At 39.4% G+C, this 14052-nt stretch overlaps 2 protein-coding genes across 2 annotated transcripts; both read left to right on the top strand.

The window, feature by feature from the left end:
- Positions 1 to 8457: 8457 nt before the first annotated feature.
- Positions 8458 to 8769, top strand: K444DRAFT_544996 (uncharacterized protein; the record flags this gene model as incomplete). Its single annotated transcript, XM_024876098.1, has 1 exon — positions 8458 to 8769. A coding segment is annotated over one exon (312 nt), but the record flags the coding sequence as incomplete, so codon positions are not given.
- A 357-nt stretch (positions 8770 to 9126) lies between these two features.
- Positions 9127 to 9578, top strand: K444DRAFT_545815 (calcium ATPase; the record flags this gene model as incomplete). Its single annotated transcript, XM_024876170.1, has 2 exons — positions 9127 to 9281; positions 9353 to 9578. 2 exons carry the CDS (start codon positions 9127 to 9129, stop codon positions 9576 to 9578), a joined length of 381 nt encoding a protein of 126 aa, XP_024727850.1.
- Positions 9579 to 14052: the final 4474 nt, after the last annotated feature.

Here is a 14052-nt window from a genome sequence, read left to right as displayed (position 1 = left end):
AATAAAGCTAAAAAATATTATAGAATTATTTAAAAATAATTAAAGAAAACTTGGAAAAGAACAAAAAAAGAAACTAGAAAATAATAATAGAAAAAGTTATTATATATATAATTATTAGGAAAAAAAAGAATATATAGTAATATAAAGAAATTCTTTTATAGAAATAAAGAATTATCTGAATTAACTACTAGTTTTTATACTAGTCCTAATTAGAAATTAGTATAATTAATTAATATATATTTCTAGGAGCTTATAAATAATTTCTAGAACTTTAGAAATATTTATATAGGTTTCTTATATAAATATTTTATTAAATTCTTTTTATAAAACTATTTAGATTATTTTAATATAAGATTTAATAAATAATATTAATTTTATAAAACAGTACCTTAATATTTTAGATTAAGCTAATTAGAATATTTAGTTCCTAAATAAAATTATAATTACTAACTAGCTTTTATATCTGAAATATAATTACTATTTTTTCTCGCTTATTTAGCCCTAATCTAATTAGACGATTTTTATATTTATTATTTAGATTATATTAGTAAAACTATTTCCTAAAATACTAGAAGTTTATTTTAATTAAATATATAATTAATTAAATATTTTACTAGAATAGATTAATAAATCTTAGAAATAAAATTCTAGAAAAGAAATATAGTTATAATATATATAAGAATATATATAACTAAAAAATATATAATAAATCTCAGATATTATAGGTATTAATTAGTAAAATTAATAGCCTTTTATTATTATAACTAATTACTATTTATATTATAAGTATTAAACTTATAAATTACTAATTATATATATATATTATTAGGGTTTTCTATTTAGAAAAAGCTTTTCTAAATCTTATAAAAAAGATAAAAATTAGTTATATACTAAATTTAATATTATAATTTTATAACTTACTAATTTATTCTATTATTTTAAATTATATAAAGTTTATATAATATATATAAAATTATATAATAAAAGCTCAAAATTTAAAAACTAAAACTTTATTAATAAATTATTAATAAAAATGTCTAGTATAGAAAATAAATAAAATAATAAGTTCTATTTATATTTTACTCAAATGAATTTCTTACTATTTATATTTTATTTAATATTTTACTTAACTATTCTAGAATATTTTAGAATAGTTAAATAGTATATATATAATATTATATATAATAATACTAGCCTAATTAGATAAGACTTTAGGATAGCCCGAGTCTAGTATTATTATATTATCTAATTAAATAATAGTAAGGCTTAGTAAATAAATAGAACCTTAATATATTCTTAGGCTTCCTATAATAGCTAATATAAGAATATAATCTATTAAAAACAGAATATTAGAAACAGGTATAAAATAAAGCTAAGCCGGAATTACTTAAATAAAATAATACTAAAAGTCGAGGTACTCTTTCTATTATTATAAAACCGGGTCTCTGGGCTTGGAAAATAAGGTAAAGTGGCTCTTAATCCGAGTATTCTAAACTAAGGAAAGAAGCTTATAAATACAGGAGCTTTGGTATTCTAAATACTAGCCAGCTATATGTATCATCGCGGTCACGTGACGCTAAATTTACTAGTAAAGCGGCAGAGCGTAATATCTACTTTATTCTATAGCTTAGTATTTTCTAATATATGAGATTCTTTAAACTTTAAGCCTTTAATTATTATATTAATTCCGCTATTATACTTCTTTAATTATTAAGGGCAAACTCTTTTTATAAGGTACTTTTATTATCTAAATTATCTTATAAACTTAATAAGAATACTATTAATATAATATCTTATTAAAAAGCTGGGAGTTATTTAAAAACGAATTAGAAGAAGTAAAAAGAGAAGAAAAAAAGAAAGAAAGAAAAGATTTTAAGAAGAGAAATCTAGTTTTTATAAAAGAAAAATAATATTTAAATAGCCTTATATAAGCTTTAGCTTAAATTATATAGTATTATTTAATAGGTACTTTATTTATTATATTTATATAACTTATATATAATTACTTTTAAATTATTCTAAAATAATATTCTATTCTACTTTACTTAAGACTATTCTAAAGTAGCTTAAATAGCTTAAATAGTTTTTGCTTATACTAAAAATATCTATATACTTATATTAGAGCTTTGTTTTTATATTTATATATATTTATATAATAAATTATATTTTATTATAAGTTTAAAATAAATTTAAAAAATATATATTTTAATTAATAAATTAATAGTAATATTAATAATATTTTTATATTTTTATATTTTTATAAGATAATTACAAAATTCAACTAAGGTTTAATTAGTGTCTTAAATTTTATATTAAACGCTCTATTAGTTCTTAAGTTATTAAGTCGTGAAAAGTGGGTGTTTTTGGTGTAAAACGCGTGTTTTGGTGCGGGACGTGTTTTGGTGCGGGGTATCAGTTACCAGAACCCAACACGGAACGTGGGGTTTTAGCATGGTTGGCCTCACTAGCATCTCTCGGATTCTTTAAAGCGGTGAGCCGTGGACACCAATTGATCAGGTGTTGCCTCGGTATCTCGTCTCATCCTCGATATTTACACATCTTTGCTGACTTCTATCTACAAATAGCCACTGCATTCCGAGCCAGCAACAAGCCCCCTTGCCAGCCCAGGTCCTTGCTTTGGGAAAAAGTAAAACGACCCGCTCCCCCCCCCCGGTGTCGATTAGGGGTGTCGATTGGGGCCACACTACCGAAATCAGCAAGCGGTGGTACGTGCCCGTATACATTACTTTGTATACACCAGTGTATGCAAATTAATGAATATATATTGGCACCCAGTACGCGTTGCTTTAATATACCGCAATGCGCATGTTATTATTATTATTTCCAGACAGATTTGGTTATAATGCATATGGCAATACTTAATTCCTCTTAACCTCTGGCAAAACAGAAAAATATAAAGCGATATCTTGCCGGATACTAATTAGAGGTGTCAATTAGGGGTGTCGATTGTCCATTAGGGATGTCGATTAGGGGCACCGACCTTAAGAGAGCCTGAAAATTTAGCGATTAAGCACCTGGAACTTATTTTCCTCGTGCGCAATAATCGCCTCGCTTATCCCATGCCCCAAAACTAGAGCTCTTATATATAAACTTATACAAGTAATTATTTAGATATCATTAAAACTCTAAAATCTATTAATACTTCTATTTAATACCCGCAGTGATTTGGGTTTAATACCAGCGGTAGTTGGGGGGCCTTTGGGGAGTGCGTGTGCGATTCTAAGGCTGCATCGGTTCCTTAGTAATAAACTCGGGAAATGCCAAGCGATAAGCCAAAAAAAGATTCTGCCATCGACACCCCTACTCGCAGGCATTTCCGCACCCAGTTCGGGCCAGCTCGCTAAGCTCGCTGGTTGCAGCAAGTCCGATATTGCAGCAACTCCGACATCGATTTTTAGTCGTTTTTATTATATTAAAAAATAACTATATATCCGATTAAAATAATTTTTTTATATAATTATAGCCCTTACTTAGACTAGTAATTACCTAATAGAGTATTTTTTAATTAAAGCATATCCGGTTATAGTAATAATTAATTAAGTAAATTATCGGAGCTTACCGAGCAGCCTCGGTATAACCTTATATATAAAAATCGCATCCAATTTACTCCTTAATATTACTCTATTCCTATCCAAATCATTAAATACGCCACTATACCTAAAGCCATATACCGTATAATAAGAGAGAAGAACGAGGAAGTGGTTTAGAGGCTCAAAAAACTCCTATAGTACAAGACGGTTCAGTATATAGTATAGGAGGAGCGGATAAAGGAAGCCATATATACTTGGAAGGACCCTATAGAAACCGAAATTACAAACCTATAAACTTCTGCCTCTATATTTAATATACCTTACTTAATATGTTTTAATTAATATAAGGGGTCCAAGCCTCTTTCGGAGAATAGAGGGCATAATATATGATTAAATAAGGCCCAGGAAGCAAGCTTAATATAATATATAAATATATATATTAAGAGGAATTATTCTTTATAATATAATATAATTACTATAGTAGCTATATTAATTTTAAAGGCTATAGGTCAAATACTTTCTTCTATAGACCAAATTAGAGATATATAGGCCCTTTATTAGGTAAAAAAACAGAGGAAATTAGGCCGGTACTATATAGTTTATACTAAGCCTATAGATTATAAAAGAAAGAATACTCTTACTCCCGAAATTATTATAAAATACTTTAATAATCTAAAGGCCATAAAGGAAAAGTATAATATTTATAAGAATAATTAATATAATATAAATAAGATTAGATTCCGAATAGGATATATATAAAATACTACTATAATTACTTATAAGAATATAAAACATATAAGTAAAAAACCATTCTATTAAAAATGCCCTTAAAAATATAATTATATTAACTAAGTTCAAATATTTATAAAGGATCCTATATAAAGAGAGCTAGTTATAGCTATAAAGTATATATCTACTAGTTTCTAGAAGCTTAATCTATTTATTATTATACCAGATAGCATATTTATATAGAAGTATTTTAATAATAATCTAGTCCCAAATATCAAAATCACAACCTCTAAAAATAGATATATAAATAACGAGCTAGCCTATAAATAGCTATAGTATTTCTACTACCAAACCAAGTTACAAGTTAAGAGCAAATATTGTCTTCTAATATTTAATAAATACAGAAGCTATATAATATACGAATTTATCCAAGCTATAAAGTTTTTGGATATTATTTATTTCTGTCTAATTATATACTCTATATACCTATATTAACTATTAGATATTACATATTTCTAGTAGGAGAAGTACTAGTATTTAAGAGTAATTAAAGACAAGATTTATAAGAATAGAAACAACTTTACGAAAATGACTTTCCTATAATACTATAAGCAAATCAGAGCTCTAGCTTTTACTAAAAAGAATATATATTTAGCTTTCGCAAAAACTAGTATTTACTTATTTAATCCCGATATAATTCTAAAGGCTCTTGAGAAGCAAATAGCTAAGAAACTAGATAATAAAAGTATTAGAGAATATATTTATAATTATAGTAAGACTAATCTATTACTTGGAATTCATATACCTTTATCTAATAAACCATAACTCCGAGTAAAGCCTAGGGAATTAATAATATAGGAGTAATAGCCCGAATTATATAATACCCCTGAACCCCTAAGCAAGCTTAATAAGGATAATAAAGACGATTTAGAGCTTCTATTACTTCCTAGGGCTTTAGAAATCGAAAACAAGATTAGAAATACTATAAATAATCTAGTAGAATCCTTTTCTAAAGCTAGACTTACTAATTATAGCAAGAAGAACTCAGGAATTTACAGACTAGATAATTAGTAGTATACCAGAACCTCCTTTTTCCAGATACCCTATAGAGCAAAGGGTATATATAAGTATACTACCTTTTTAGAAAAGTATAAAGATGAGATATCCTTGCCTTCTAGGTAATTATCTAATTATAAGTTTAGGAAAGAAGCCCAGATTAAGGCTAATTTGGGTGCAATTATATACAAGAACCTTACTAAGAAGGATAAAGAGAGTATATAGGCTAAGCCTTCTCCTTTTATAGATAAAGAGAACCTTTAAAAATACATAAAGCCACTAGGAGAGGGTCGAGTTATCTTATCTGGAAATAATTTATATCAAATTAAGGCTTATAAGAAGCAGGAGAAGAAGAATACTTTAACTAAAGCTCGGAAGGAGCTTGAGAGAGCTAAATACCGCCATTAAGCTAAACTTGATAGGGTTAAAAAAAAGAGGAAAAGAGAAGAGAATATTACTCGCAAGGAGCAGGAGAAGCTTAAAAAGGCCATAAGAAGAGAACAAGAGAGAGCTAAAAGGAATAAGAGAAAGAGAATAGAAGAAAAAGCAAAGAAGGCTAGAAGACAGGAGTTACTCGCTTAGGGAAAGAAGCCTAGAGAGAGAAAGTATAAGATTAATACTATTAATACCCAAAGTACGGAAACTAGTATACAGGCTAGTATATAATATTAATAGGAGGCTAAAGGAACTAATACTATACGAAATAAAGAGTAATTCCTGTACTTGACTCTTAATATATAGCAAAAGTAAATATAATATAATAATTTTAGCCTAAAAATTAATACTTATCTCCGTATTATAAAGGCTAAAACAGGTTATATAATACCCATATTATATCATTTTAACGGGCTAATTGAGCTCTATAATAATATAAATTTTTTATTACGATATCTTATATAGTTATATTAATATTTAATTAATTATATAAAATGTCGGAGTTGGTGGTATGTCGGAGTTGCTGCAACCGACGAGCGTAGCGAGGCGGCCCAAACAGGGTGAGGATTAGCCGACGAGTAGTTAGCGTCTCCTTAAAGCCCGCCGCAAGCCCGAGGCAGTTAAGGGGGGGGGGGGGGGGCGGACGGGAGGGTCGTTTTACTTTTTCCCGTAATACAAGGCAGGCGTACCAATAAACCCTAATTGATTGTTCAATTTCCTAGTCTCTCTCCACAGACAGTCATCACAGATGATATCGACTATTTCCGTACAGCATATCTTTAATCCGCAGCAAGAACCCCACCGGGCTTCGGTCGCCGCTACCCCTTCTGGGTGACAGCACGTATCTTCCATTGCATTCCGGCTGTTATCGTGTCGACTATGCTGTAGCAGACTCCAATGCTGGATCGATCGCGGAGGTGTAGTCAAACTGCTGAGTCGGGAGAGCTGACGCCCGCGGAGAGAGCAGGATCGTAACTCATTGTTGGTGTACCGTAGGCTGCTCCGAGCATTTGGGGTTGGTTTTCGTGTGGGTTTGCTGTGGCCACGAGAGGGCCTTGAGAAGGGGCAAAGCTTGGTGCCGGTTGAGTGGCTGCAGGACCTGGCTGTGCTTTGAAGAGAGGATCGTAGCCCAAGCACTCACGCTTCGACTTTTGGCACTTGCGGCAGGTAGGGTGTTCTTCGTCACACTGGTGATGGAGTTAGCAGATTGTGCACAATTCAAGGTGCAGAATTTGAAAATGAATCGCCAATCTAGTTTCCCAAGGGCCTCCTCATAGATCTTATTCCGGATCTCGCTGGGGGAGCTGAAGAAATTGATCGGCATCGCGGTTGCTGTGGATGGCCATCGGAAATTGTCCTGCGGTCGGTTCAGAGCCCAAAAGACCGGAGAGAAAGCAGATGGGGTGTGATCTATCAGAACAATGGAACCGAACAATAGAACCGAGGCACGTGGCTGCGGGCTGGATATTTGCATGTAGATGACTTTCGTCGTGGAGGAAGCTGGTCGTAAAGCAGCACAACGACCGTTGAGAGCGGCTCGGCTCGGCTCCCAATAAACAGTTCCAGGCACGCCTCAACTTCTCATAGCAAGCTTCTTCATTGTCGATAAACCAACACAAATCAAGCTGGAGCCCCCGAGACAGGTTTGCGTCCCTGCCAGACCGCCATACGACGCCTGGATGACTAAGCTGAAACTCGTCATTTCCAGACTCTCAAGCCCAGTGTCTCTTCTGCTGAATCTTGAGGAAAAGACAATCAGAGTCGGGAATAGGCATTTGACTCAAAAGCTTGCAATATATCTATCAGGTAATATCGCAGCCTCTTCCGAGCCTTAATATTATCTTTGCTATAATTTACTGAGATTCGAGTAGCACCTAGCACGCCTTTGCTATTATAAATTACTCGCCTATAGCTCCATCCCCCTCTCCTCAATAACGCTTTTGCGACCACCTCGACCCCTCCTCGTACCTCTCTCCAGCTGCCTCACCTTTTCGCAACCGCCCGTATCATACCTACTACGACCTAACCATGTCCTGGGATGGCAATAAGGCAGGTCACGAAGAAAAGAGGATTATAGAAGCAACGATATGGGGAGGTGCAATCACCCGCCTATAACTATAGCAAATAATTAGCCATCTCCGAAAGCTAGATAAGCTCCCTGAGGTACCAAGCGAGAACCTTGCCGTCCCTAAGCTAGACCAAATACGCTATCTGAGTATCTCACGAGAGAAGGAGATTGCGAGCAACCTGGCATTTCTATTAGCCACTTCGGATAAAAGCCTGAAGGTCATGGCCGTCTGTATTAAAGAGCACGTAATAGAGAAGAAATCACGATCCGGATAGCATTAAACGATAGGGATCTCTCGGCAATTATACGAGAGTTTATAACACTTGCGAAAATCTTAGAGCAAGCTATACGGCAAGGTCAATATCCGTACCAAGTTCCGAAATCTAACTGATTTGCCTTTTAGAGAATTCGAAAGCCGAGGGTACCGAGGCTCTCTTTCGACAGGTAACAGGTCGTTGTTCTAGACCTATATCGGATCCTGTCACGACTACGATTACGGTATAGAGAGACCTGGAAGACTACTGGAAAACCAGCCTTTATTACTCAATTATTCGAGGCGATTAACGACAAGTCCGTTAAGGCCAGGTTAGGGTTGACAAAGAGCAGAGCGGAGGCTGGCTGCATGTCCTATTTACCGAGCTAGAAGGCATATCGGACCTCTATGCGGAGACAGCCGCAGTATACGAGGTGGTTAGAGAGATTATTAAACAGGCCTACGAAATCCCCCTGGCCATTCTTAGGGCAGCTCTTCAGAGCTCGATACTAGAACTAACCTTGAAGCAGTACCTGCCAGAAGCAATTGGCAAGCTGGGCGCCTATTACTCTGCTACCTTCGAGCTTATTTGTGCTGCGAGGGATAGTACGTACCGCGTATTTCAGGTGGAGCCCTTCCAGATCCAGATGCCCGCCTCTCTCAAGGAATCACCCTAGAAGGTCCACGCTGAGATACAGCTCCTCTTCTTTTACGAGCTTCATCCACGCTATTAGCGACCGAGATTCATATGCTCTAGCAAGAGTGCTTGCTACTTGTGCAATCTCTTCTCCTTCCTCCACGGCAGCTTCCACGTGCCTCGAACACACGGCAGGCTCTACTACAAATGGACCCTACCAGACTAGTTAGACGTTCCGGTTAAGCGTTAACGGGGAGCTCAGTTGCATTTCAACCCGGTTGAAAGCAATCCTAGACAACAAGGTCCGAAGGGCTTCGAAATCAAAGAAGAGGCAATATCACTTTCCAAATGAGAGTGTCGTGCTACCACTTGCGCACTGGTCTTGATCACTATCACTATGTGGAAGACAATCATCGTACAGTCGATCTACCAGACAGCCGTTACGTTGGTGCTGTGTTTCGCTGGAAATCACATATGTTCCTACAGATCCGAGGAGATCAGCACCCTTGTTTTCAACACGTACGTCTGGATGCAGATATTCAACATGTATAAGTATATGAACTTTCTTTTAGATTTCTGACTCATAGTAGATTTGGAGCAGCTATCTAACTCCGCGTTTACAGCTGCCGGCAGTACGATGACACGTTTAACGTTTTTGATGGTGTCTTCAGAAACTGGCTGTTCATGTCGGTCAGCTCGACTATGATTGGGCTTCAGATCATGATCATCTTCGTCGGAGGCCAGGTATTCCACGTCGTCCCATTGACAGGCCGTCAATGGGCTATTTCTCTCGTTGGGGCGCTCACTCGATGCATCCCGAACTGGCTGTTCTCACAAGCCCACCTGTAATACTAAGAAGCGTTGGTGGATTGCAGAACGTTTGAGATTGCTTTTATAGCCAAGAAGCCTGATTTTACTGCTCTTAAGGAACGAGGCATGTAACATTACGAACGCTAATCCTATCCAAATCACGCTCATTTTGACCTCAACCTCAACCTCACCTGATCCCGATCCCGATCTCTTCTACCCCTGTTTATTTATATACAGCGAATGAAAACAGGCGGCTTTGTAAATTAGACAACCATTTCGAACAACGAATTAGATTGAAGCAGCACCCCACGCGGCTTCCTCCTCACTTATCTTCTCGAGCCTTGAGGGGTGGAAGGGTGAAGATGGGACGGTCCGAGCGGAGATACACGGAGACACACCCGCCACTCATTGATCCAATGTGTGCATTGTTTTGCATAATAATAGTCGGACTTGACGTCGCGCAAGTCCGACTATTAGTAATTGGGCTTTGTGTCAAATCGGCCTGACTCATGAACCTTTGGGGCCCCGAATCCCTGGTTGGATCGATTCTCCCGCTGCTGCATGCCTTGGTACGCCAGGTTGATGCAGTATTCGCTAGAGACAGGTTGCCCCGATACGGGTAAATCGTGTTCAAGCCGCCTTTGATAGCTGGGGTGAAGTCTGGTTTGATTGGGGGCGAGTGTGTTACACAGCCTGGTTGAAGCGCTGTGGCTTCAGCTGTGTTGCCCATTTCTGCCGAAACGAGGAATATTACACGAGTGTGCCAAAAAAAAAAATTCAGCTGGGGATGTCGAGTCCAATCCAAGCCTTCCGATAAACAGATGGCCTGCTTGAGGCTCTGCGGGCTGCTCGAAGCTTTGAAGCTGGGGAGCTTGCGGGACTCGTGCACTTCCCCAGACCCCAAGGCTGGGTTCTAGGTGTCCCCAGACAATCTCCAGCTCTTAAGCAGCCATCCAGAGCCAAGTCTGCCCGCAAGTCTGCCCACAAGTCTGCCCACAGGTCCCGAGTCCCTTCAATGTTTGGCCAGCGCCAAGTGACTCCAAGTCGCGCCAAGTAGTCAAAGCAGCCAAAGTACTCTCTCCACAATGGCCAACTCTCGGGAGAACCCCCTGCAGAGCCCAGATATTATTGAGGATTTCAGATGGTTAAATCGTGCTTGCCGAGGTAAGCTTCATAAATGCTCCATCTTCACTTCACCATGAATTGAATATCTCATTTTCGCGGCTAGGACCGTCTTACACGAGTTACTCTCAATATTCGCATCTGCCATATTGCTCCTTCGAATGGGGCGACGAGGGCCTCGCCGGATGCAGCAACCATGGAGGCGAGCTTCTATACTTGTCGAAGCCCTCCAAGGACACAGGCTTGATCATGGTGAGAGGCCATTTTGCTACCTCGCTCTATGCATCTCTGTCTCGCTCGCAAATCGATTTCGGCGGTCCATCCACTTTTGGGCTCGAGGTGACGAGGTTTCCCTACGCATACGACGCTGCTGGCAGGAAAATCACACCGAATGAATTATTGGCGCAGACCGAGTCAACGAAGAAGTCGGGTATCAGTAATGGATCGAGTTTTGCGCTGGGAAGGATGATCGACCGGGGCTGTTTCAACTACCGCTGGCCAGTCACCGAGTATTATCTCGAACTGCATCCATACCAGGAAGCCATCGAAATTGCAAAGTGGAAAGAACGCGAGTCGAAACGGAGCAGCACACCGATGGATACAATTCCAGAAGCACCGGACTCGGATGATGAGGAGACCACCGCCGGTGGGAATGAGGAAAGTGGTACGCAGCAGCAGGCACAGAACACACCTTCCGGGGCGACTGGTACTAGAGGGAATGATGAAACTGGAGCGACGCAGCATTCGCAGAACATTTTCCCTGGACAAACTGGCACCAGAGTGAATGAGGGTAGTGGCACCCGGCAGCATGCACCGAAAATACCTTCGGGAAGAAATTCGACAGAACAAGGGGTGGCAGAGAAGGATACGCCTGAACAGGAGGCTGCACCCAAGGGCAAACCTGTGGGGACATGCCAGATGTTTTCATGCGCTTTGGGCGACATATTCTACCAGATCTTGCGCATTGAGGAGTTGCGCCCTTCCGAAAACAATGACTTCGAATTGTCCTTTCCAGCTGACAGCCAGATTGTCCTCACAATGGGCGGCCCTGTCTGTAAGTAGTTGGCGAAAGATCCCCATTTCTATTTTAAGCAATCTCTTCATCCTCCCCCCAAGACAACTTCTCAATTCTCTGCGGACAATTTTTATGGAATAATTGCTAATTACACTGCGATCAGGGTTTCAGTCATTCAATGACGGCGAGCATGACCTGGTACTTGGGGCTAGTAGAACTTCCAGGATTCCGTCTTACCGCCAGAGGAGAAAGAAGCTCCAGGGTGCCGATCCTAAAGACGACGGCGAACAAGAAGAGAAAGTCATCGATACCCTTAAAGACCAGGAGACCACCATGAGAATGACTTACTGGGTCAAAAATAAGGATAAGGAGAATGATAAGGGTGAATTAGTGGAGGATAAAGGGGGTCGGGGCTTGGAAGCTCAGATCTATCAATTTGATCCATCTGTGCCAGGAGAGTATAAGCAGCTGGAATTGGTCAAGTCACTCTGGGAAGCGGATAACGGCCCAGAAACAACTGGTCTTACAGCCTACAACGCCGTGGGTAAATTAAAACCCGAATCGGAGGACAAACCACCCCCATTCGGTCAACGCAAGCCACCCAGATCCGCCACTTTTGTAGCAGCCATTCGCTTATTCGAAGGCGAGGCAACGGGGAGTGGTACTTGGCCTGAGGTACCACCGACTCCACAAAAGTTCTACGACCACATTGGCGTCAATCCTTTGGGCCAAAAGGCGACAGCTGCCATGTGGGAGCGAATATTTCTCGATCGTCACACTTACGGCTCCGGATCCGAACCTGTTCTGGATCTTGCTGAATTCAATATGATCGGTCGATCTCTTGAAAAGATCTTGCAAGTCGACATGATCCCTGCCACCTTCAGCGACGATAGCGAAGACCATAACGAGGTCGAGATCACTGGGATCAGTCCCAAAAAATATTCAGCACTTGTGAGCAACCTCTTTGTCAAAGCAAATGTCGATTTGAAAGCGATGTTGTAAGTCTCCTGCCCTGAACTTGCTTTAAAGCGAAGAGAGAAGGATGCTTGCTAACCCCTACCAATAGCTGGAAGATTCGATTCCTGATCAGAGTCCACAAGCTTTTGTCTTACATTCACAACACAAAACCGAGTGAAACTTCAGATAAAGGCGAAACGAAAGAAACAGAGAAAACGGAGAAAACGGGGCACTCAAAGCAACCACAACAACCAGAACAAACACAGAAGACACAGCAAACAGAGTCCATTGAGGAGTCCCAAATGAAGCTCATCAAAACCTCCGTCGAGAATATTGTTCGCTACCTCGCCAAGGCATTGCTCGAGCCCCCATTGATTGGAAACGCCAATACACCTATGATGCCAGATCATCGTGTTGCCGGGGAATCAAACTACTATTATGTCATGATGACAATATGGTATGTTTGGAACTACTTTCACGACGATGATCCAGGTTGGACGTTTGACTGGGCAGGTCAGCTGCGTGGAAAGAAGGGCGCCAACTCAATTCTACTCGGACCTCACCGTCTTCCTCCCGACGAGTGGACTTTTACAACGGCCGACAGAGACAAGGTGCAACTGCTTCAGTGGTACCACTACGGTTCGCTTCTGAAGCTTTGCGAAAATGGTGTTCTAGACAAGTCGTGGAAAGGACCTAGCCTTGATGCAAAGGTACGCAGGTTGGCAAATGCAGCTAAAATGGTTTCATCGGCGAAGTTATCATCCCGGGAGCCATATGTGGCAGATGACGAAATATTTGACAGGCTCTCCTTCATATCACATGAGCTGCACCTCGAAAAACTCCGGCCCACAGATCCTGGCGTTGTTGCTTCGCTTTCTATGAAACGCGTCAAAGGACGAGACTTCACACGAACCCTCAACCCTGGGTGGTTACCGAAAAATGTGGAGGAATCTACGTCTGGTCCGTGGGAAATCCACGCACTATGTCACCACAGTCGCCTTGTAGCGCTGACGAAGGAAGAAGAGACCGAACACACGCATTCTGAGTCAGAAGAATTTCGAAAGAATATCTGCACCTTTTTGAACGCGGAAGGAACCTTGATACCCTGTTGGGAGCGGGCGCATGCCAAATACCGCAAAGGCTGGCTTCGCTCAGAGGCCACGCCCGTTGTGGCAACAACTCTGATCATTATACTTCAAAAGTCCATGGAGTTGGCTTCCAAGATTACATCAGAGGCAGAAAAAGCCTCAGCTGGCGATGATTCTTCCCTGCCATCTCCAACAGATCATGCTAAATCAGAATGGCCGCAAACTCTTGCAAAGTGGTCACAATATTCGATGGACCACGAGAAGCGAGTAATACAAGAAGTCATACATCTGGGAGGCATAATCAAAGGCCAACTCGATGCTTTCGAACGGT

This window comes from Hyaloscypha bicolor, assembly GCF_002865645.1.
Source record: "Hyaloscypha bicolor E unplaced genomic scaffold K444scaffold_182, whole genome shotgun sequence".
NCBI classification, from domain to species: Eukaryota; Fungi; Ascomycota; class Leotiomycetes; order Helotiales; family Hyaloscyphaceae; genus Hyaloscypha; species Hyaloscypha bicolor.
The sequence above is the reverse complement of the archived record's forward strand: the minus strand, read 5'-3'. Positions and strand labels throughout refer to the sequence as shown.